Here is a 24,012-nt window from a genome sequence, read left to right as displayed (position 1 = left end):
TAATTTATGCGCCGCGCGGCCACGCCCCCTCCCCGCCGCCTTTACGGCAGTGTTCGCGACAGTGTCGCGGGCGCGGCGCGGTTTGCGGTGCCCGTTAGCGGCGGGGGCCCCGGGCGGGTCCCGGAGCTCGGCAGGCTGTCGCGGCCCCCGAGCCCCGGCGGGCACCGGGCCGAGCCCGGCCCCGGCCCCGGCCCCGAGCCGGTCCCGCCGGAGCTCGGGCCGCTGCTGTCGGAGGGGGCGAGCGGCGGGGCCCGGGCCGCGGCGGTGCGGGGCCTGCGGGCCCGCCTGGAGGCGGCCGACTGCGGCTGGCTCCGCCGGGGGCTGAGCCCCGCCGCGCTGGCCGCGCTGGCGGCGGCGCTGGGCGGCTACGCGGCGCCCCGGGAGCCCCGGGAGCGGGAGCCGGAGGCTGGGGACGTGCCCGAGAGGGCGGCGGACGTGGGCGCCGCCTTCCTCCTCCTGCTGGCCGAGCTGCAGGCGGCCGAGGGGCAGCGGTCCCGGGGGGGCCCCGCGGTGGGGCCGCTCCTGCGCGCCGCGGTGGGGCCCGCCTACGTCTTTGCGGCCAGCCACGCTGCGGAGAGGCCCTGGACCACCCCCGGGTCGCGGTCGGTGGCGCAGGAGCTGCTGGCGGGGCTGCTTCGGGCCACGGGCTGCGGCTCGGTGCCTGAATTCCTCCGCGGGCAGGACGAAGAGGAGGAAGGAAGGTTTGCAGCAGTGATGGGGCTCCTGAAGCAGGAGCTGACCAAGTGAGTAGGACAGGGAAGGAGGGCGGCGATGGAGAGGGCGGCATGCCTCTACGTAGGCAATACCAAGGCTTTTAGGTGGGGCAGGTCGTGGGGATCGTGGAGGTAACGCTGGCTCGTGGGAGGCTTTGCGTTAGCTGGCCTGGTCCATCAAGTATCTCTGAGGTAAACGGGGAGCTTCCTGGAGTAACAGTGTGTGGGTGCAGCGGTCCATGCTGCGCAGGCAGTGGAAGCCTCGCCGCTGGCTCCGCGAGGAGCTCTGCAGAGAATTGGCTGCGTTCCTAAGGAAGCAAAGATGATGCCATCAGCTGTGAGTCCATCTTTGTTGTGACTCCGACAAGCCGTTAAGCCGTAGCTGATGGGGGGCAGAGCCTTCAGAAATGATTACATTTACATGAGTTTGCTGAAAAGAACGGGGTAAAGACGGAGCCCTTCTAGCAGGGGGAACGTAGCTATGTGACTTCATGTGTTACAAGACACTGGACGATGAACATGGGAGATAGACTTTACTAATACTCCAGTCATGGAGGGGGGGAAAAAAAAATCAGTCAAAGTTTGCTGCCAGCAGAGAGGCCCAAATCCATAGGAAACGAGGATTCATTCCTTCCGGTTTTCACGGAGCTTGTTTATGTTTCCAGAGACGCTTGGAAGTGCAACCCTGCCACGAAGCACGTGTTCTCCTGGACGCTGCTTCACATCACCCGGCCCTGGCTCAGCCGTTACCTGGAGAGTGTTCTCCCGCCGTCGTTGCTCATCTCAGATGACTACCAGGAGGAGAATAAAATCCTGGGTGTGCGCTGCCTGCATCATATCATTCTCAATGTGGTAAGGAGCTGAGAAATTAGAACCCTTGCTGGTGGTTGTGTGAAGGAAGGATGGGTTGGAGGCCTGTTACCATTCCTAACTTCTGTTCCTGGCTCTGCCTTTAACCTCATGATTTTGCTGCATCTTTCATACTGTCCCTCTGTATTCACATGTTTGTATTTCTTGCATCTGTTATGCTAACCGAGGAATTGCCTTACAATCTTTTGAACTCAGCTGATTCGTAGCTCAACCTGAGAATGGTTTGCAGGGCAGGGTATTAAATGCGTGGCAGTGGAACTGCAAACCAGCAATCAGTGAGGCGAGGGAAAGTGGGTGCTCCTATGCACCGCGGAGCGCAACCTGCATTTAATATGCCAATTGGAAAACATCCTTGTCCACCTGCATGTGAATCATAACCAAGGAATGCTGGTCAGCACTATTTATAAAACTGCTGAGTTGAGTCTTAAAGTGTGTTCAGTTCTGCCTTATTGCCTGGGTTACCTTCCTGGTCTTTGTTTATGACAGGCTGGGGGGCAGGAGGGAGGGCATGTACTGTCTTGTGGCTGGGAACTGGGTTAGTAGCAGTAATAATCTGATGCTTAGCCTTTTGCTGGGCCCTTCACTTGTCTGCCAGTGCACCTCAGAGGCAATAAATATCTCTTCCGCCTCTGTGAATATTCTGTGAAAATGTGATGTATGCTGTAAAAAGCATACATCTGAGGAGCAAAGCATTAGGAGATAAGACCGTGGAAATAAACGGCAGCTCCTATAGCCTGCTCCCACTTTCCTTTAACAAGTAAGCAGTGCTCCTAATGTGCAGTATCTGAGAGGGTGATTTTTTTTTTAAATAAAACCTGGGTTTGTGAGGGCTGTTCTCTTTGATTAGGTTAAGCAGGTGATGAATGTGATGCATGGGAATAATGTTCTGTTGCTCTATCTGATGTTGCAGCCGGCTGCTGATCTGTGCCAGTTCAACAGAGCTCAAGTGGTGTACCATGCCCTTTACAACCATCTCTATTCGCGTGAGGCCCCTCTCATCGAGGTAGGACAGCAGAGCTTAATTTGAATCTGCCTTACAGTATAGCATGTCCATCCCATGAGGCGCACAGCTCAAGACACAGGGAGGCAGACCCTCTGTCTCCTTGCAGGAAGTCCTGGGCTAACTTAGGGTTATTACTAGCTGATGCTTGTTGCCAAGAGACAAAATAACTCGGTAGATTTCAGGAAAATCACAAGGGAGAAGGAAGACCTCTTGCTGCCTGTTCCCTTCCAGGTGGCAGCTATACTGAAGAGGGCCAGCCGCAGGGGTAACAGGTAGCAGAGACAGTCAGGTCTGTTGGGTGAGTGGCTCCAGCTGTGTGTGGTTGGGGAGGTTGGAAGTTAACAGTGCTTTGGGGGGAACATCTGAGAGGCTGCACACATTCCCTGTGTCTCGTACTGAACCAGGCGGTACTGCTGTGCTTGCTGGACTTGCTGCCTGTGCTGGAGAGAGCCCAGCGGCACCAGAAGGAGGCCCGGCCAACCGCCCCCTGCGATGAGGTCTTGCAACTGGTTCTCACCCACATGGAGGCAGAGCATCGTGTTGCGCTGCGGCGGGTGTACGCCAGGACCCTGCCAGCCTTTGTGCAGAGGTGAGAGCAGCAACGGCAGCCCTGCAGTGACTCCCTTTTGGCTTTGGTGACTGAGGCCTGCCTTCTTGGTACGTACCGCCTTCCTCAGTGTGCACTTCTCTGTGTTGGCAGACTTGGCATCCAGATAGCCCGGCACCTGAAGAGGCTGGAGCGGGTTATCCTGGGGTATCTAGAGGTCTGTGATGGTCCTGAGGAGGAAGCTCGGCTGGGAATACTGGAGACACTGCAATGCACCATAGAGCATGCCTGGCCCAGGTACCTTTCTGGGGTGAATGATACTGTAAAAGCATAGCCTGAATGCTGTAACCCTTGCAGAGCCAAAGCTACTGTTTTCTGAGGAAAAGCCCCTGAAATCCTGAGAGAGTCTCTCTGTCACAGGGAAGAATCACTAGTGCTACTGCTTTACTAAAAAAACTTTGCCAAAAACCTTTTGCACTTGGCCCAATAGTTAAGCTAAGCTGGGTCCTTGTTTTGGTCTGATTTTTTTTTTTTTTTTTGCCTGTTCGATTTAGTTTTTCTCCAAAGTGATGCTTATAGGTTTTCTGTGTGGCAAAACTGTGAAGTAAGTCCTGTGCTGAGAATTAGGCTGCCTCGATGCTGACAGGCGTTTCTTGATATGCTGTCCTTAGGTGTCCTCTCTGTTCAGGGCCTGTGTCCTCCCTCTGGCGGGCATACTGAAAGAGGCAGCTTCCTTCAGCCTCACTGGAGAGCTACAATCCTCCTTAACATCCAAAATGGCAACTAACAGCTCTCCTGGGGACTGTCTAGGAACTGCTAGGCAAGGCTGGGCTTTTCCTTGACTCGCAAAGAAGATCTAGAATAATGAATACTTGCCCTGTTTCTTTGCAGAATGCCATGCAGGCTCCCTGTGCTCCTCAAGGCCCTCCTGAAGATGATCTGGGATGTACACACTGACCAAGGTTCAACACCAGAGCCAGTAAAAGCAGCCTTGCTGCAGGGAGCCACTGAGTGCCTCATCCTGCTGGATCGGTGCTCTGAGGGGCAAGTGAAGGTGAGCCTGGGACCCAGCACTACTGCTCAATCTCTGCTGTCTTACCCTTTTTAAAAAAAAAAAAAGGGGGGGGGGACACGAGCCCACCTGCTTCCTCAGTCCAACACTGTTTCCAAAGCACAGTTCCACCTCCCAACATTAGCACTTGACTTGGTAGGTGTTAAGGCACTTATAGATACTATGTTTGATGCCATTCTCCTCCAATAGATATCTGGGAGGAGGCAAAATCATAAACCTGGGTATGCCAAGGAACTGAAAGCCGATGCTTTTCCTGTTTCAGATCCTGCTGGAAGGAGTGTACAGCAGCTGTGAGGAGGGCCGTGTACGGGAGTGCATCAGGAAAGTGCAAGAGAACACGTGAGGCATGGCTGATCCGACGTTCACCCTGCTTTTGTATAGTAAACTATTTTTTTATTTAAAGTTACTGTCTTTGTCCTTCCCTCTCTGTTAGCCCCATACCTCCCCAGACAAGGTACAGTTGTGTTTTCCTTGCCACATCCAGGTGTTTCTAGCTTTAGAACAAAGCAGTGGTGTCCCCAGTCCAGGTTCTTTCCTGGAGCAGTCCGAGCTCAGCCTAGTGTAGCTGCAAAGAAAGTGGGTAGTCTTCACTAAACAGCACTTAATGCAGGAACTGCACAAACTCACTGCAGTCCCTTGGGGTGGGACAGAAATCCTTCTTGGAGAAAGAAAGTTATTACCTAGAATGCTCAGGGGGTGGGATTTTTTGAGGGTCCTGCTCAGATGGGTGGAAACCGGAGGAGTTTTAGTGACAGATCTGGAGTCCTGTCAGTCAGTACAAAATGCAAGTCCAGGAAGGAGTCAGGTTGTTTTTGTTTTAGTGGCTGGCTCTGTTTCTTCTTCATACTCTATTTCAATGTAGGGTCGTTTTCTCCTGACCGGTCCTTTCAGGGGAGTTTTCCCCTTGGATTTGGAGTGAGGGACTTTCTTCTCTCTTTCTTCCTCCTCTTCCTCACTGAAGGACTTGTCTTCCTGCTCTTCCTCACTACTTGTCTCCAACTTATCCATGTCCTGAGTAAGAAGGACAAGAGATTTAATGATTGCAGTAATGTCAAAGCAGGCTGTATGACTTAACCTCCACTTTCTGCAACATTATCTGTGTATCCAACTCCACTTTTACAACTCCTGGCTCCCAGCTGTCTAGCCAGCAGAGTTGGGGTGTAACAGATACAGTGCCGTCTGACTGTATCATTACGCTTCACAAATCTGATTGCACTGGCTCTTATCCTGTCACCAGAGACACCAGCCTCGTGGAGGTTACTTATCTTGCCACAGCACTTATAGTTCATATGTGGTGCTTTACTTACCTCAAAATCACTGAGGTCACTGTCTTCTGCTTCCACAAACTCTCTCTTATCTGCGTCCTGTAAGAAATAGTCAGATGCTAGTGGGTGCACGCTGAACACAATACACTGTCACTACCCACAAAGGAGTAAGTGTCAAGGCCCTGGACCGCCCACCAGTAGGGGATGACCTGGAACGTAGTCTGTTGTCCCCTATACAGTGAAAAGCAGGGGGGGACAGCCACAGGAATAACTCGTGCCAGCAGCTATCAAGATATGTTTGGTGTTCAGGCTTAGCACCAGCCCATCTTATGAAAGCAGTACGTGGCAGCCACCTTCTGCAAATGGTTAACATCCCCTCTTCTGAGGGCTACAAACCTGTTACTACCCGGAACATAACCAATGAAACTAAAGTTTGCAGTAGGCTGCAGACCTGCACATAATGGAGTCACAGTAGGAAGAGATTTGTTGCACCTAACAAGAGAAATGAAGAGGCAGAAAGAACCTGGCTCCTTGCTCAGAAGAGAGAATTACTGAACATAAACACTCCTAATAGCTCTCAATGTGACCCTCAGGAACAGAGCAGGCAAGCAAGGCAATCTTTGTGCTCGACTGCACACCAGCTAACAACGAACGAGAGAAGGGGACAGGGACACGTGATCGCTCACTTGCGCACAAATGCTTTTTCTCAGTTCACCTCCCCTAATCTGTTCCTCTCATCTTGACATTCGCACTGAGTCTCAGCACACAGGTACACAAGGGGTGCTGCACTAGGTCAGGGAAGGATTAATTGTGGTACTCCTAGCTGAAAACATTACCTCGTCTTCCTCTTCTTCCTTCTCCACATCGGAGTCACTCTCGCTCTCTGCATCCTGCTGTTGCAGAGCTTTGTCAAAAGCATGAATGGGGAAGTTGTAAATGTCTCCGTACTGAAAAGGAAAATGTGGATTTTAAGTTGTACAAGAAAAACAGCTGGTGGTGATAGGATCATCTAAAGCCTATGGCCTGCACAGAGGCAGTATCAAACTAGGCTGAACTTGTGGTCCAGCCCGTTCACTAATTCAGAAATGCACACTCTGGTGTAGAAAGTGAGGGGCCCAGACTTTTGGGGAAGCAAGTTCTCCAGCCCGTTATGAAGGTGTGCAAGGGCAGGATGCAATGGTCTCCTACCCCCCCTACGTGGGTGGCGCTTCTTTCACACCAACACACATGCCCCTCCATAGCAAACCAGCAGGACAGGGCAGTAGGAGCAGTTTTATTGCTGTGCTCTGAAGGCAGTGATCCTTACTGTATCCTGTTTCAGTCTCTCCAGTAATTCCTTCTCGATGGCGTTATCTAGCTGAGCAGCAATCAGGGCTTTCTCCTAATAAAGCAAAGAAGAACTGGGTCAGTTGTTTTAAAGACGTATGGACCATCAGACAAATTATATGGAAGAGTCATGTTACCTCTCTTCTCTTCTCTCGCCTTTCAACCTTTTTGCTTAAAGGAACAAGCTTCCTCCTACAAGGAACAACGAGGGCTAGTTAATGAGTCTTTCAGCCTTGTGAGAGCTACTGTGTAGCAGAGGAGCAAAAATGTTAATTCAGGAGAAGAGCCAGCCTTTTGGAAGCAGCTATATCATTAGAAGGGTAGTTGCAACTAGTTTAAAGTGCATCTATATATGCAGATTGCCTCGGTGTTAAATTGGTTTCAACTGGGTTCATTTCCAGGCCTGCCAAAGCTTCCAGCCACCAGGAAAGCTGCTAGAGTAAATACCTGTAGCTGCACTAGAGGCAGGAAAGGGTTGTATATGTGGCTAGTGACCATGGCTTAGTGGATGGGCAGTGGCTTGGGAAGCCAAACTGCCAGGCTTACGTGCTTCTCCTGAAGGTCTCAGGAAGCAGAAAGACAAAAGCAAAGCAGCATCACTTACTGTCGCTTGAGCGTCAGCTTCCGGATGCGGATAAGGTACTGTGTGATCTTAGTAAATCGCTGCTTGCATTTATGCCGGAGGAACCGTGGCCAGTAGATGAGATTCTCATCGATTTCTTCCAGTGCTTTCTCATAGTTCCTGCTCAGCAGGACCTGGGGGAAAGAGGAAGAGGGTCAAGCTCTGGAGCAGCAGTAAAATAGATGCTTCTGCATTTGGGGAGAGCCCTACTGCTGCCCGCCCTCTACTGCCCATCAACGCATTATACTGAAGCACACGTGGTTAACGGTCTGCTCTCATTAACTCACCCGCTCCCAAAGTCGCCTGGGAAAGGCTGCCCGCTCTATTGTCTTCATGTACAGGTAGCACCGACCTAAAGAAAGAAGACTATCAGCCCACCTGACGCCCAGGAGAAAACACTAAGCGTATTCCTGAAACTAGGTGAGCGTTCAGAGCCACCGAGGCACGTGCCCTCCCGGCAGTCAATATTCGCCCCCTCCTCACCCAGCAGGTTTTTCATCGCAAACCAAGGGGAGCTTGGCTCCAAGGGAACTGCCGGCAGGCGCTGCCAGACTCTCACCTTTCTCCTCCCTGATGGTCGCATACTGGCTGTTTGCCAGGGGGCAGGAGGAACGGTTGCAGAGGCCAGTCAGGTTATACTCATTGCGGCAAAAGCTTTGGGTCTTTGTCCTAAAAAGAAGAGACGTGAGATGAACTGCCAGGGCCGAAGCACTGCGCTGCAGCTCCCAGCTGCCCGGCACGTGTGAGGATGGTCACGTCCAGCCCTGCGACCGTCACGCATCAGTCGCGGCAGCAGAGGGATGAGTGAAACCTAGCACAGCAATTCACAGGGAACACGCAGGACCTCGGAGGCACCAGATTTGCCCCCCCCAGACTCCTCTCCCTGCCTGCAGAGTCCTGCCACGATTCCTCTAGCAGCCTCCACTGAGGCCAGTCTCTCTGCCAGCCTGGGGCAGACCCGTGGCTCGGGGACCGCGAGCCCCAGGGGCAGCGCCTGGCTCAGCCCACCCCGGCCGCGCAAAAACTCACTTTATCTTGTAGGAGCAGAACTGTTTGTTTCCGAGCGTGTCCCACACAACCTGCGAGGACGAACCAAGAGTGAAGGGCCCGCGCGGCACCCCCCGCACCTCGTCGGCCCACGGTCCCGCTGCGCCTTCCCCCCGGAGGGCCAGGCGAGGCAGCAGCAGAGGGGACCCCACACAGCCTGGGGTCTCTGCTCCCCCCCCTCGCCTGGGGCACGGAGAGGGACAGCACAGCGGGAGGCCCCCGGACAGCACATCACCCCCTACGGTATTCCCAGGGGGAATATCTGCCTCTGTCCAACCGTATTTCCCCCCCCCCCCCGGGGGAATATGCCTCCTCTAGTGTATTTGCTCCCCCCAGGTACGTTTCTCCCCCCAAAGGTGTATCTGTCTCCCCTCTGCGCATCTCCCCCTGCCATTATATTCACCTTCCCTCCAGGCATATATGCCCCCCCGGATATGTTTACCCCCCGTCCAAGCACTCTCCCCTCCCCGGGTATATTTACCCCCCGGTCGAAGCTCACTGCTCCCCCTCCCGGGTATATTTACCCCCCGGTCGAAGCTCACTCCTCCCCCTCCCGGGTATATTTACCCCCCGGTCGAAGCTCACTCCTCCCCCTCCCGGGTATATTTACCCCCCGGTCGAAGCTCACTGCTCCCCCTCCCGGGTATATTTACCCCCCGGTCGAAGCTCACTCCTCCCCCTCCCGGGTATATTTACCCCCCGGTCGAAGCTCACTGCTCCCCCTCCCGGGTATATTTACCCCCCGGTCGAAGCTCACTCCTCCCCCTCCCGGGTATATTTACCCCCGATCCAAGTATATCTGCCCCCGGGGGGGGGGGGGCGGCCACGCGTCCCGCCGCCTCCACGTGGGTGGGCGGGGGGGGGGGGACGCACCGGCCGGACGCAACCGACTCAACAGCGGAGCGGGCGCCGATTGGCTGCGGCGCAGCCGCCTGCCCGGGGCGGACGCGACCGAGCCAAGGTGGGGGGCGGGGGGGAACGGGGGACACTCACGTCGTCCGAGTGCATGGTGGCAGCCCCGCGCCCTCAGCGCGCCGCCATGGCCGGAAGGGGCGGGGCGGGGCGGCGGCTCTCGCGAGAGAGTGGGATCTCGCGAGAGCGGAGCGGGCGCGGAGGCGGGCGGGCGCTAAGATGGCGGCGGCCGTGGCTGCTGGGGGCGGGTTGGGGTTTCTCCTTCGGGTGGCGAGGTTCTCCCGCAGGATCCAGCCCTTTTCCCGGCTTGTAGGAAGAAAAACGTTTAGAAAGGGGCCCGTGCGCGGCTGTAACCACCAGAGGGGTGATCTGAGCCACGCGCCTTTTCTGTGACAGGGCCCTGGCCCACCCAAAGGGCGCGGTGGTGTCCTACAACGCCGTTGTTCCCGGGCGAGCGCTGTGAGGGGGCCCGGGGGCCGCAGCCGGGCCCTGCGGAGCGCAGGCCGTCGCGACGCTGGCGGAGGCCTGCTCCTCGCTTGGGGCGCCAGGGTCGCAGCGGAGAGGGGTCTGGCCGCGGGCTGTGGCTGCCCTTCCGCTGCAGCTCAGCGATCCTGGAAATAGGGAACGGCAGCTGCCGCAGTGACAGGGACTGAGAGGACGGCTGATTCTTAGCAGCCTGTCTGCTCAGGGCAAAACTGAAATGAGGGAAACGGCCGTCTGCGAAGCCTGGTCCCAAGGGGGAGCCTTTCCTCCGGGAGCTGCTGAGACACCCCGCTGTCTCCCGCCACCTCCTGAAGCCCCTGATACCGGTTTATAACGCTGTTAATGCAGTCAAGAATTAGACAGATCAGTGCTTTCAGCAGCGTCGTTAAAAGCTTTGGTTCGTTTGGTTCAAAGATTGTGACCTAACTCTCCTCTCAGAGCAGGGAAACTCCATCCATATCACTGGCGCTGCCACTAATTTATTAATTACAGAGACTTGACCGCCCATGCTGGCGGAAGGAATCTGACTTGCCTTCCTGATCTGAGCAGCGAAGCCCTGCTGGCTGGCAAGGAGCCCACTGGGCAGGGATCAAAGGCTCGTCTGCTTTCACGTTAGTCACAAGGGGTGAGTTTCCAAAGCAACCAGTCACAGGCGTGCATGTAAGCTGAGAGTTAATGTTTAACTAGGAGATGCAGTGTGGAGGAGTGACTAGATCCCCACATAGAGTGGTTCAGTTTTTTCCTTCCATCACAGAAAGCAAACACGTTTTTCTTTTTAATCTTGGCAAAACAGGGAAACAGGTGGAAGATAAAAATAACTAGTTTTTGAGAACAGGATTAGCATTAGTCATTTCCAGTCAGCCTAAGAAATACAATTGCGTCTTGTGTATGCAAGGTGAGGCAGGCCCATAATGAGCGTGGGCTTGCCTGACAATAGCTGTTTGCTGTTTATGACCTTTGGTCATGAGTCATAAGGTACCAAATCTTGATGAATTGTTATTCTCCTGTTACCATGCTGGCAAGAGCATCTACATTGTTCTTCTAGGGCTCCAGAATCAACTATTCTTTCTGGCAAGTAAAATGGCTGCGCATTACACAGCTCCTCATTCAAAACAAACGAACGTTCATGTGTTGCCAACGCTGGAACCGGAGAAGTTCTGAGTTTGAGGTTACAGTGGAAAAAATGGGATCATGGGAGTTTCTCTGATACTTCTATAATTAATTTGGTGACTTCTATTGTTTAACTCTCTCTCTTTACATCACTACCATACTTTTTAATGTTTTTATATTTAATGATTAATGTAAGTAGTGCAGCTGCTCTGTTTCTAAATGTGTGGTTAGTTAATTGCAAAATGGCAGTTAAACCAATCTATTGTACTTTTCATTGCAGTAGACTGGGATAACAAGGACGGTCTGTTACCCTGTCTCAGCTGAGACGCAGTGATTTTTTTAAAATTTGCTATTAGTCACTTATCATCACCAGTGGTCTAACTGGCTTCACTGGCTATGTCTAAGGGTCTAAAACTGGTTTCAGCCTTATTTCTACCTGACTTTCTTAGAATTCCTCAAAGGAAATGAATTAATTTATTGAATGAGAGAAGAGGCGCCCAAAGATCCGTAAGTAGCTTGTAAATAGCACAGCACACAAAGCTATACCAAGATAATGGTGGAGGGTTTTTTTTGTTGTTGTTAAGCAAACTTCAGGTGAGGATGGAGCACATTAATAGTATAATGATATCTTTATTGGCAGACTGGCAGTGACAGAGATGGATGATGCCCTGTTGTTACAGACAAATTTCCTGCTGAGGATTAGCAGAATTCCAGAGAAGGAAATCTTCCAGAGCTGCTGCTGCTGCTGCTGATTTTATATTAGTCTTCTCCATTGCTTTTCTTCTAAGAGCAGTAAGCACTTTAAAGACATTAACAAATGTCACTGAAATTTTCTGGGAGAGATGTTGATATCATCCCCTAAAACACGGGTGGACTGTGCCCAGGCAAATGCTCTTCTGTAGGACAGGATGATAGGATTTTCCCATCTTTGTAACCTTTTTATGGATGAGACAGGATGAGGTTGGGTGACTTGCCTAGAGGTCACACAGCAAAAGAGTGGCTTAGCTGAATATATTGAGCGCTCAAATCCTCGTTCTTTATTCTTTCCTGTGGATCGTGTGGCCAAGAGAACGGATGAATGATACGGCCAGGATTCCTATGTCCACCCTGTGTCCACAAGTTTTGGGAGAAGCTGGGTTGTTATTCTTGAGGCTAATATGTCCATGGCTCTGTAAACATAATATAGCTTCAAAACAGGGCGCGCATCCTGGTACTTGCTATTCCGCGTTTTCTGTCTCCACATCACTGTCATCTGTGAGAGGGAAATCTCTCAGTGATTTCTGTGTGGTGTAGCTTTTGGTTTGCATGGGGCATTCCTGGCTTAAAATTGCCTGTGTAAAGGAGAGAAAAAAATCATGCTTTGGAAAAAAATGGTAGTTAATTTTAATAGTGCATGTGAACATTACCACTTTGAGAGAAATCCAAAGTAGTTAACAATTTTTGCACAGGGAATACAACCTGCGAGTTAGGGGAAGGACTATAGCTCCAGACTTTTCTGATTGTTATTGTCTGTTTTCTGTCCCTTTGTTGAGGGAAGAGTAGAGCCCAAAAGGGAAAGCACAATCCTAGGCAAATTTATTCTAGTTCCACAAATGATCTCTGGATTATCAAGACCCTATACTTTAAGGATAGACTCACAATCTTCTCCTCTTTAGCAGGTGGGCTGCGCAGGTGCCAGCAAAGAGGAGCATAAGCAATATTGATAACTCCAATGATGACCATCAGCCAAGGAAACCCGATAGCTCGTACAATTGCACCTCCTGTGGATGGACCTGTACATTTAAAAATTAAAAATGGCTAAGATGACAGAAAGAGAGCAAAAGGTGCCTTTCCAGTTTGGAGAGGCTCTATAAATAAATCTGTGATCACTGGATTGCAGACTAGTGCTAGTGCAGTGCTAGTTGCTTCCTGTGAACACTGGATAGAGAAGAGGGGACGATAAACTGAGTGAAGATCTACGCTGTGTAGGTTGTCATATGGGTAAGAGTTAGTCCATACCGATAGCAAAGCCCATGCAGAAGGCGACATCAGCTATGGCGTAGACGCTGCCATAGACAGAGGTGTGGCGAAGGTCCACCAGGTAACCCATAACAGGCATCATTGAGGAGTCCACCATTCCTGCCCCAAAGCAAGAACAACTTGATCAGTCATTGCCTTCCCCAAGGGTGGTGATGGGAGCTGTGTTTGAACTGTGCTGTCCAGACTGAGCACTGACACCTTACCTATGGCAAAGCCAAGCCCACCATTTGGGGCAATCAGCCCATAAATATTTTTTGCCAGAGGTACCTTTGAGAGGAAAGAGAGAACATGTGAATGAGGCCGGAAGAACTGAGTTGTGGAAAGTCCTTTGAGGTGTAATATAGATCTGTGAAACAGATGCACAGTGCCACTGGACATCTGCTAACTGCTAGACATGTAACCCAGTTTCAGAGCCCACGATTCAACCTCACAGCACGATTATCAGAGGCCTTGGTGCAAGGAGAGAAGCTTCCGTATTTCTCCTTTGCAGCCTCGTACCCATTGCCTTCACTGTATCTCAGCATCTGTACTACTGCTAGAGATGCAGAGAGGGACCCTGGGGCGTTTCCTATAGGCTGAATGCGTTAACTCTAATCCGCAATACCCGCTGCTTATCCTGTCTCAGGTCCTGCAGAGCAGGCACCGCTTGTTAAGCTATTGTTGCATGGAAGAAAATCCTGTATGACCTGAACTGCTGTGCATAAGAGAAGTTTGTAAATGCTGGGGGCTTTACTCTCCTGTCTCTGCAGAAGGGACCGCATCACCCACGTTACCCCTGCTGATCCTGCGACAGAAGGATCTCGGAGCTCTCTTACGACTTACGCAAAGGAGACTAATTCCCACCACGACCATTCCGATGAGAGAGCAGAGCCACCTGCAATGAGGCCACAGTTAGGAAAGGGAAGACGTTCACAGCAGCATGAACGTAAGTCACGCTGAAAACACAAGACCAGGCTGTTCTGAAATCCCTATTTTCCACTTACCGCCCCATTTTGTGAGCCAGAACCCCAAAGAGATTGGTGCCAATGAGGTAAGATATACTAGCAGGAAGGAATGCCATCCCTGAGAGAGAGAGGAAAAAAAAAAAGAGTGTATAATCCTTAAATACAAGGGATCATCAAGAATTTGCAAAAGCGTTCGCTAACTGCCACTTTAGGAGGGTTCGTTTGGAGAATATTGGCATGTGAACCAGACAAGGCAAACCAACGTCCAGCGCACACGCTGTGGGTGCCCTTCAAATGCAATGGTGCTTCTCTTTTTCCTCTATGACCATTGCTACATATCTGTGTTACAGCAGAGCTGCTCTAGCTGCCTTGTTGCTCTGGGTCCTGTACAAACATGGGGTGGCATCCCTATATAAAGACAGAGGGAGACATAGAAGGAAGTGTGTTTGCTTATCGCAGAGGTGAGAAACTGAGGCACACAGAGATGCAGTTATTCACCCAGAAGATCTGTGAGACAACCAGAAACTAAAGCCAGAACTTTTTGTTCCCACTGCTTTAATAAGTTCATTCTTTTCTTCTGGCACAGTTTCTTCCTCTTCCACCTTTTTCCCTTTGCCTCCATCTTTTAGCTCACAAAAGGAGGAGGAACGTAACTGCTTAAATAAAAAGCTTAGGGATCATTATGTAGTCAAAATTAAATATTTGAACTGCCTGCTGATTTACCAGTTGTTTATTTTTAATATACTCTCCCAGAGGCTATAAAGAAAGCTGATCAGCTCTATTTCACTAAGACAACTTCCTTATTGAAACACACCAATTTATGATTAATTTTCTTTCCTCTCTTTAACAGCTATAAAACAGAGTTAATCCTGTGTGTTTAGTCCAAGCTCTTTTGGTTTCTTCCAGAATTATGGGAGTGGGCAAACTGAAGCATGCAAATAAAGAAGCCCCTAGAGTTTATAATTGCTTTTTAGGTCGATGACTTTCGATGGAATTGTATCTAAATCCAAACTGTTCCCAAATCTGAGCTACCCAAAAATCTAGTGAGTTTATCTGGGATTTTCTTTGATGTCTGCTAACCTCTTGTTCCCCCATCTGTCACTTCACCTCCTGCTAAGTCACAGCAAAGATCCCCTTTGAGTTCGGTGGTGACCAGGGTAGCTTTGAGGGCGTTTCTCAGCCTATAACTATTGTAGCTATACGACAGGAAAGCTGTCCCTTCTCCCTGCTGCCAGAAGGCTTAGGAGTCTGCTTTGCCCTCACCCATCCTTGCTCGGTCACTTGCTCATGTGAAGCATCAGGGACTCTTATCTGGATGGATGCTTCTGCCTGCCTGAAGAATAACTCGATTAGTAGCTTTCTCAGCCCTGCTGCTCCCAGGTTGGAATTCAATTTGGGAACTAAGTGTAGCCTGGGGCATCCCCCAGATCATTCCTCAGCCAATTGGATTTTTTAACAATTAGTTTTATTTTTGTATCAAACACAGACAATGCTATCTCCATATCACATTTCCTAGGCAGATGGTAATTAGTATGTGCCATCCTGCCCTCCCTGCGACTCTCTAAATGGCCTTAGTTTACTTAAAGCTGCCTATGCAAAATCCATCTGGCCAGCCATGATTTTACCCCAGCACAATATGATTATCTGCCCGGCAGGATGCAGGATTCAACAGGCTTGCCTTGCATGAAGCAGCCTTTCTTCCAGTGTTATTGCTGTTGTGGGGAGTCTAATCCTACACAATTTCTGCAATAATAGAGAGAAAGCACATTGTATAGCAACCGCTAAGGATGTTTCCAGCTGAAATTGGAGCAATGCACAGCCTGGGACCACTCAGTCTGTGCAGGTGACAGTATATGTTTATTGGCTTTTAGAAAGATAGAAAATAGGACTGAAGAAATCATTTAATCCCTCTCTCAGTGCCAAAGCATGACCTATTCTAGCTAACCAGTATTGAGCAGTCATTCACAAGTGAAGACTGCAAAGCAAGGCACCTACCTAGCTGCCATTTTGGGGAGCACATGGTTTGCATCATCCAGATGGGCAAGGTGGGTTCGAGCATGGCCACCCCCATGTTAGCAAAGCAGAGCGCTCCTGATGGGGAGAAAAAAGAGAAATGCTCTACTTGAGCCTTCCCCTGCTGCTATTTCAAATACAGCAGATGCCGCAAGTAAGTCTCTTTAATCAGCAGACACAGGTGCCCAAAGAGAAGCACAGTGGCATGCTGACATCTGCTTTTACCTGCAGCAACCAGGATGTAGGGGTCTCGCAGCAAGGTAAATACTGGTGTGCCTTTGGTGCTCTGTGTGACAGGAAAGGGAGGGAGTGGTTTACAACGGAGGCAATCAGAGAAGGAAAGTGTGAATGCCAAGCGTGCTGCGCCAGGCTGCGCGCTCGCTCATGCGCGTTCAGATCCATACTCAGTGTGAAGCAGGCAGCCTTCCCCTCTGGGGAATCCAGGCCTGTTTTGTTCTCACTATCTGGCACGAGATCACATGCGTGCGCACATTTGTACTTACCTCAGGGAAGATCTTAGAGGGCTGCAGTATGCAAAGCTGTAAAGCTACAGAAAAAACAGTGTTGTTTACTTACTTCTTGAGATGGCATCACTTCAATCCACATTTTCCTCTGGCTTTTCCTTCAGTAGGACGCCTTTCATTGACAGAGACCCCAGGGACGCAGTGAATGTGCCAGTGGGACATCATTCAAACGGGCAAGGAGAGAGTTAGGTCCCAGGTCTGCTTCCACTGAAGTTGGCAGCAAAATTCCCATTGACTTAAGTGGAAGCAGGAGCCAGCGATTGTGTTTGAGCTGCTTTATCAAGGCATGAAGCAGGCAAAGATGCAAATGCTCTCTGTCAGGCTGCTGGTTGCCTGCTAGGGAGCCACAACTAGAGCATGACAGAAATTAGACGTGGAAAAGAATAAGATTAAAAAAAAATGTTCCAAATGTAGGGGATCTATGTTTCATTTTCCAAAGGCTCTTACATGCTTCATTAAAGATGTCTTACTTTACGTCTAGGCAAAGATGGTAACTGTGACTATAATTAAATTAGCTTAATAATTCCCTCTAAAAATGCACATTTCCACTGTCTGTAACTTTGCCATTACACTCTGAAAGCTATCATGATCTGCATTTATAATACAGCTATCTGGGAATGAACAAGAACCCCCATTTACGCTGGCAAAGACTAATTCATATGTGGCTATGGTGAAGAGACTGCAGAAAGTACTAATCTGCCTTTTCAAAGACTATTCAGTTGAAAGAGCTTTACTGAACAAGTTATTCAACCTTAATAAAGCAATCAAGTAGTTTATTAAGTAATGAGGGACTGATTCTTAGTATGTTACTGTGTCAGGCATCTGGTGATAGAAAATATATAATTTAGCAGTAACAGAATAATTGATACTGATGATATCACCTGTTTCATATTAATCTGCCTCTTCTTTCACACAAGTGCTGAGAGCTTGTTCCTCAGAGAGACATATTTAAATCTTTTCATGAGCATTTTTTTGCGGTTGGATTAGACCATTTGGCTTCTCACCTCCATCCAGCAGGGCTAAGAATGCCAGGATCAGGAAGGGAGACGATTTCCCAACAAACTCGTACATCACGCTTCCAAAGGGGGCCCCAACTGCAAGGGAAAGGCTTTGTCACACAGCAGCAGTGCTGGATTCCTGCCACGAACATCCAGGCAGCAGGCACTAGGATCCTGGCATCATGTTTTTTTCTGAATCCCCCTGCTTGCATGTAATGATGAGTCATATTAAAGCAGCTGCCTGTTGAGTGATAGTCCCAGGAGAAGGTGTCAGAACCAGTAGGCTGTGGCTGTGGAGAGTGAGCAGAGGATGGGAATGAGAAAGGTAGGTGGAAGGGCCAGCGATGCCTTTGGAGCTGCAAGCTGGGGAAGGGGCACAGCCAAGCTTACTGAAAGCAGGAAGTGATGGCCAGCAAGGAATCAGAGATGCCATTGGTGTAAACCCTGTTGGGAACAAGGTTTACTTACTCAGCACACCTAAGGCCAGGCCTCCTAGGGCGATCCCCATTGCGTTGCCTCTCTCAGAGTCATCCGTATACACGCTGGCCAGCATGCCCAAGCCTGGGAGCAGAGAGAAAGCAGAAGCTACGTGAGTCTGGCTTGTGGCGTGCTGTTGGGCACCTGTCTGAAACCAACCCAGGCATTTCTTGTGGATTTCTCTGCTTGTCAGGTAGGCTGCGTTCAGCGTGCTCTGTCTGCACGAGCCAGGCAGGTGCAGCGAGGAGGAGGAATTCGAAGCCATGGCAGTCTCCTGGCACGTCCGAGCTGCTGATCGTTTGTGAAACAGCAGTTGAAGCCGGACAAGGAGAGCTGAAAAGGACACTAAGGTCTAGGGCAGAAGTCGAAACTGAGTGTATCATCATGCAATGAGCTAAAACATTTACCTGCGACTGATGAAAACGATGAGCCAATGCCTTGGAGTGCTCGAGAAATGAACAGCAAGGTATAGGTGCCTGAGAAAGCAAACACTAAGAAGAAGAGAAACACAGCATCAGGCAGAATTGCACGTGGTTCAGGTTTGAGTTAAACCCTCATTGACCCTAAACCTCCCTTGACGTTGACAAACCTAGAAGCTGACTGGGGGCTGCCATCTTCCCTTCCCCTATGTGAAAGGAAGTTATCAGCCTCAAAGAGAGAAGGCTTTCCTTCTTAGAGCCTTTAAATAACGGCCACAGAGCCCAGGCTCGCCGAGAGGTCCAAAGGGTGAGCAGTGGCCTCAGCCTACACCTGGCTCGGACGTGGTATGATACTGGATGCCGCTTAGCCTTTCCTGTTACCTGTTTCTGAGATCAGTTGTCCTGCTCTCACTCTTTACTCATCTTACACAGGAGGACAGTGGGGCAGCCATAGACCGGGTATATTTTGTCCTGGGCTGCTCTTACCTCAGGTTAGTGCCTGGGTCCCTGGCCTGCATGCTGCTGTGATATGAAAGGCAGACCAAAGGGAAATACTCACTGACTGTGGAGAGAAACATGATGACGAATCCAATGAACATGGGGATGTGGTATCCTATCCTAGAAAGGGAAAAAAGGCAAGATCTCAAAGAAAATTCCTCAGATCAGGTTAAGATCTGGATCTTGCTACTCAGCCTTAACACAGCTGCCTCTGCAGGCCTGTAAGCATGTCCTGAATGTGTATATGGGGAAATATATTTAGTACACGTGTGCCTGTGTGCATTTAAGTATGTTCATGGGGTGTTTGTGTCAGTCGGTATCTTTTTGTGAGTATGGCTTGCATATGCATGCCGTGCACTTAAGTTATAGTTGTACATGGAAACGTGAGTGACTACAGTGTGGATGTACCTGTGAGTGTTGGAAGCCTCCAGTGCAATATTGTCAAACACACGCAGAGACACAGCTCTGCTTTGCCATCTCATCTGCCCTGCCAGACCAAGTAGAACCAAGCCTAGCTCCGCCTCACACATGTCTCTTAGAGGCAAAGGCAAAGAAAAGCTCGGGGACAGAAAATCTGAACAATAGCTACTGTATAGATACTGTATTCAGAGCAGGGTGGAAATGTCGTTTGCTTGCAAATATTTATTTGTTTATTTGACAGTTAATGGTATTAAATAGCATCAGTCCACACCTGAAAAGATCATTAATGAGGCTTATTTTTTAATGCAAACCTGCAAATCATTCATAGATTTTTTAGAAAGGTAAAATTCATAGCTTTTTGATGCATATATTCTCCCCCTTGCTATTCTACTCACCGCTTCCTATACTTGTGTGATTGCAGTGGCTTCGTATGTGTAGCACAGACCGTTACTGCTCAGCTAAGAGTGCTTGCATTAGCAGGAAGCATTTGGCTAGTGTCCTTGAAAGGCTAAGACCTGTTACGATACTAGGCATGCTAAGCGACTCTCTGATATACCTGTTGGTCAGGGGACCCACAAATGGATTGACCATGAGCTGTATGAGAGCCTTGGAGGCAAACAGCAGCCCCACACGGACATTTTCGTTGGTGAGGAACTCCTCGCCCTCCAGGCAGCTGCTTTCTGGTGGTGGACTGGTGTCAGGGAGCTGAGGCAAGCTGCTGCTTTCAGTCATGTTCGCCTGCTCCGTGGTGCTGTCGGCAGAGTAGTCCAAGACAGTCACTGTGGTGTTGTCAAAATAGGAGAACATGGAGGAGAAAGGAGGAGCCTTGTAGGCCAAAGGAGCAGACTCCATCTGGTCTGGGGCAGCAGAGCTGTTAGCACCTTCGTATTCAGTTGTATAAAGGAAGGTGGGGACAATAGGTACTGGAAAAAAAATCCAGGAGAGGGATTAGTTAGTGATTTTTGTCAGTTTTCTGGTTTGATGTACAACTGAACTGATCAGTACTGGCTAGATGTAGGCGTCCTGGAAACTCGCTGCTGCCAGCCCTCCCCATGGCTCTCATGGGGAGGGCTGCTGGGGCTCTTTCGGCTGGGCTGGAGACCAGCTGAAGTCATTCCCCTGATTGCAGGTACCTACAGTCTTGTGAAGCCACATTCCTGACAGGCAGCACGTACAACACAGCAGAAAACACACAACGTACCCACAACAGTGAGCAGCATGTTATCCAGCAGCAGCGCGACGAATACCACCACCAGCACCAGCGTCCGAGACTCCCTGCCCTCCTTCAGCCAGCGCCAGGGGACGTGCTCTGTGGGCTGGGGCATTGCTGGAAAGCCAGGTGGGCAGTTTCAGTCCTCGTGGCTCCTCGTCTGTCCCTCCTTTCGCTTAAGGTTGATGATCTCCTAGAACCTTTAAAGAACACTGCAAAAATGTCCAGTGGATACATACAGCTTCATCTCAGGCGGTGAAGGTAAAGGAAATCTTTCCATTCACTTCATAGACTGTTGTCTGTATCTCTAATCAGCTTGTATCTCTAATGAACTTGTATCTCTAAGAACTGTGTCTTATTTCAGAGGCTCTTTTGTCAGGGTAACAGAGCAGGGAAAGCCAGGAAGCTCATCGCAAGGTCCCAGGAGTCTTTTTCTGGGTTATGACCTCCTACAGCCAATGGCTTCTGCCTTGGGAAAGTGACTCCTGAGATCGGTTAGTGTCTATGTCCTGTAAGAGAAGAGTGCTATTCCCTGGGAGCTGGAACCACCAGCTTTGCTGCCAAAGAGAGTAGTTTTGTCCACCCTGCATTTAAAACGGTAGTCAGGAGATGGAGTACTCTATAACCCATTTCCAATCTCCTGAGACATCTTGTCCCTGCTTCAAGGCTTCGTTTAAGTCTTCTTTCAAGGACTCAAAGCACAAATCAAGCCAGTAGCTTATCTATAGTAATCTCTAGATCTGATATTCCATGTTTGTTCTTTGGAGATTAAATTAGGTCTCAAAGGAAATTCATTTACCTTACATGTCTTTTCATTTGATCTAATTGAAATGTCATGGCCAGATACAGGACTTAAAAACCTAACATATGTGATTGAGATCAGGGCTTAAGAGGGGCTGAGAAAGGTTGCTTGCTCAGTCACACTGAAAATATCAGCCACAAGTATGTTAAATTAGCCCTTTACATGCTAAAAGCTCATAGGTATTTCAGAGGCTAAGTGTCAAGAAGAAAGGAACTGAGCCCGAACTGTCACTCTTTCCTACACTCCTGTTGTTTTCTGAAATCCCAGGCAGTGATATTCATTAAAAAAGAGCAACCCCCCCTCCCCCCAAACCCTCTATCATCGAACATGAGTGCCACAGAAGTCACTGAGCTGGGAAACAGGGGCAGCTTCCCACTGTACCACCGAGTCCCAGCAAAGACATTCCAAATAAGGTAACTGATGCGAGAGGATATGTTAAAGATATATGTATATATATTCACAGAGAGAGAGAAAAAAGAGAAAGTAGCATGTAAAATGAGGAGAGTGAAGTAGATTAATGCAGTGTTTAAATCTCAAGCCACGCTGTCCCCCATCTCAATGCAAACCTATTGCACAGAGCAGAGCAAAATGAACTCTTACCCTGGAGCGCATCTTGGGGTGAGGAGCTGGCTGCTGCTGCGAGTGGTAGTGGCAGTGTGGTCTGAAACCGCTGCTCCTGGAGGATTTATTGTTACCTTTTATCAGAAGAGGATATGAATGTCCCTCTTCCATGGAGATTTAATTGGAACCTCAAACAAGTTTCTTTCAGCCCTGCAGCTCCCTCTGCGTCAGAGGCAGGACGGTGGGGTGGGCAGAGCGGGGCGGGGAGGAGAGAGGATGCAGTGTTTATCTGCAGAATGAGGCACCCGCTCTCCAGGCTTTTATCAATGCTTATCTCCCTCCAAGCACCTTAACTCTTGCCTGGGTCTCAGTATGCTGAACGCCGCTCTGGGCCTTCAGTCCTCTCTCCCATGGTGTGCAGGTCTGCTCTACCACAAAGGCTGGTAGTTTATGAATCGATGTATGAATAATAGTTTATGAATTCATCCATTAGGAGGGATGGCTAGCCTAGTTAAATGGTCATGGGAAAAGGATCTTTAAAATATCTAATAGTGTAGACCTTGGACTACTTTCCAGTGGCTGATGACCAGTCTCATCTGGTGGCTATTCCAGCACCTTTCAGAGATGACCGGTAATTCTCAGCCTGGTGTTTACAGCAGACAACAAACAGCATTAGCTGTTGGTTTCCAGCCCCCTCTCTATAATGGCCCTGTAACCTGGACTGCTCACTGGCAGTGAATCTAACTCTAACTAAATCTAACTCTTCATGTAGGGATGTGCAACTCAATGGAAAGACAGGATCTGAGGTGGACTTGCTCTATTGCTGCTGAAAGCTGCTTGTCTTTGATACAGCTGTCCTTGTTCAAATTTGACTTCATGTTACACATCCTGAAGGAAAAACAAGCAGATGACACTGGCAAGGCATGCAGCACCCTGGGGATTTGGGGTTAACCATCATCCCTCATTCAGGGAACACAGTTTTAAGAAAGAGGGATATTTCATCAGTTGCTCTCCCCCCTCCCTCTTTCTGTGCATCACTACGGACGGTATACGTACGTTGACTGGGCTGAGCAGGTGCGTGTTGGGAGTGGGCGCCCATGTGTGGGCTGAGTGCGTGCGTGTCTGGGGATGTAAACCATGCCTGCACCATGTGCGTGGTGAGGGAGGCTGCGTCTGCAGATGGAGTAGGGAGGGACTCATCATGGGTGTGGAGGAGAGGGATTCTTCAGGACACACAGGGGAAAAAGCAGCCTCTATGGATTTTTGCTAAGGGTCTGTGTTTGGGCCTTTCAGTGAGATCTATGTTCCTTTAAAGCCTACAAATGGGGAATAAAGAGATGCCTGTCAGATAATCCCTGCAACAGGCAGTACAAGAGAGCTGCTTCTCCCAAGAGATGTAGTACAGGGAGCTCACTCCAAAGGATCCGTTCTCTGCTAGGTTTTCCCTTTACATGCTGAGTGTGTCTAGCACTAGAAGAAAAAAAACTGTGCACAGCTCTTCCTCAAAAGGAATACAGAAATACTTATGTCACAGATTCTCAAACTGTGGGCTTGTCCACAAGGCTCTGGCAAACTGCCTTTACCTAATTCGCAATGCAGATCAGTTTTTTTTAGGATTTCCAAAATTAAAAGTGTGATGATAAGGGTTCACAGTGGATGGATGTAATTTTGAAGGTCAGGATCCACTGATCTAGGCCATGATCTCTGAGCGATATGGGTGAATCTCACCTCTTCCCTGGATAGCAATAGAACTGAAAGGCTACGGTCCCTCCACATACGAAGCTCTGCCCTTGCTTCCTGCCCGCCAAAGGGTGCTGGCAGTGGGCTGCTTCGTACGCAGCCTTTCCCTAGGCTGTCGTGCTGTCTGCTTTATCTCCAGGGAGAAGGAGATATTTCTCAGACTAATAAGGCTGATTTCTCATAAGCAAAGCTGGATGGAAAATTATATCCATGCACGAGTGAGGTACTGCAAATGTTGTTTAAAATGGGATCTCTTTTATTCCATTGCTTCTGTTTTCTTAAAGTTTTGACATGAAGCCCTGTGATTTCTTTTTTAAACCTAACTTGAGACCATCATTCATTCAAGATACACAGATTTAGTGCAGTGAAAGAAAATAAATCCTAAACATATTCACCTTTTCTCTGTTGACACGTAAA

At 49.6% G+C, this 24,012-nt stretch overlaps 3 protein-coding genes and 1 long non-coding RNA gene across 5 annotated transcripts; 2 read left to right on the top strand and 2 right to left on the bottom strand.

Moving 5' to 3' along the window:
• Nucleotides 1-6: 6 nt before the first annotated feature.
• Nucleotides 7-4,611, top strand: TTI2 (TELO2 interacting protein 2). The gene is made up of 7 exons (XM_009677702.2): nt 7-743; nt 1,379-1,565; nt 2,494-2,586; nt 2,991-3,175; nt 3,287-3,430; nt 4,025-4,187; nt 4,468-4,611. The coding sequence occupies exons 1-7, from the start codon at nt 7-9 to the stop codon at nt 4,546-4,548; spliced, it is 1,590 nt and encodes a 529-aa protein (XP_009675997.2). The 3' UTR covers nt 4,549-4,611.
• MAK16 (MAK16 homolog) lies at nt 4,574-10,451 on the bottom strand. Its single transcript, XM_068920901.1, has 11 exons — nt 10,393-10,451; nt 9,459-9,683; nt 8,448-8,497; nt 7,978-8,087; nt 7,706-7,770; nt 7,401-7,552; nt 6,934-6,988; nt 6,777-6,851; nt 6,307-6,417; nt 5,513-5,569; nt 4,574-5,216 (listed from the first exon to the last, which is right to left on the bottom strand). The coding sequence occupies exons 2-11, from the start codon at nt 9,471-9,473 to the stop codon at nt 5,007-5,009; spliced, it is 900 nt and encodes a 299-aa protein (XP_068777002.1). The 5' UTR covers nt 9,474-9,683; nt 10,393-10,451; the 3' UTR covers nt 4,574-5,006.
• LOC104145906 (uncharacterized) lies at nt 9,575-20,546 on the top strand. 2 transcript variants are annotated; one of them, XR_011136499.1, is made up of 5 exons: nt 9,580-10,485; nt 11,611-11,762; nt 12,626-12,793; nt 13,739-13,914; nt 20,412-20,546. It is a non-coding gene; the product is annotated as an uncharacterized lncRNA (long non-coding RNA). The 2 variants fall into 2 exon arrangements; XR_011136498.1 differs by lacking the exon at nt 12,626-12,793 and having other exon boundaries at nt 9,575-10,485.
• On the bottom strand, nt 11,582-20,607 carry SLC18A1 (solute carrier family 18 member A1). The gene is made up of 15 exons (XM_009677694.2): nt 20,484-20,607; nt 19,839-20,205; nt 18,924-18,982; nt 18,353-18,436; nt 17,937-18,029; nt 17,475-17,564; nt 16,450-16,493; nt 16,172-16,232; nt 15,929-16,024; nt 13,973-14,051; nt 13,812-13,863; nt 13,193-13,256; nt 12,969-13,088; nt 12,609-12,742; nt 11,582-12,301 (listed from the first exon to the last, which is right to left on the bottom strand). The coding sequence occupies exons 1-15, from the start codon at nt 20,605-20,607 to the stop codon at nt 12,188-12,190; spliced, it is 1,581 nt and encodes a 526-aa protein (XP_009675989.2). The 3' UTR covers nt 11,582-12,187.
• Nucleotides 20,608-24,012: the final 3,405 nt, after the last annotated feature.

The sequence above is a fragment of the Struthio camelus genome, chromosome 27 (assembly GCF_040807025.1).
Source record: "Struthio camelus isolate bStrCam1 chromosome 27, bStrCam1.hap1, whole genome shotgun sequence".
Taxonomy (NCBI): domain Eukaryota; kingdom Metazoa; phylum Chordata; class Aves; order Struthioniformes; family Struthionidae; genus Struthio; species Struthio camelus.
The sequence above is the reverse complement of the archived record's forward strand: the minus strand, read 5'-3'. Positions and strand labels throughout refer to the sequence as shown.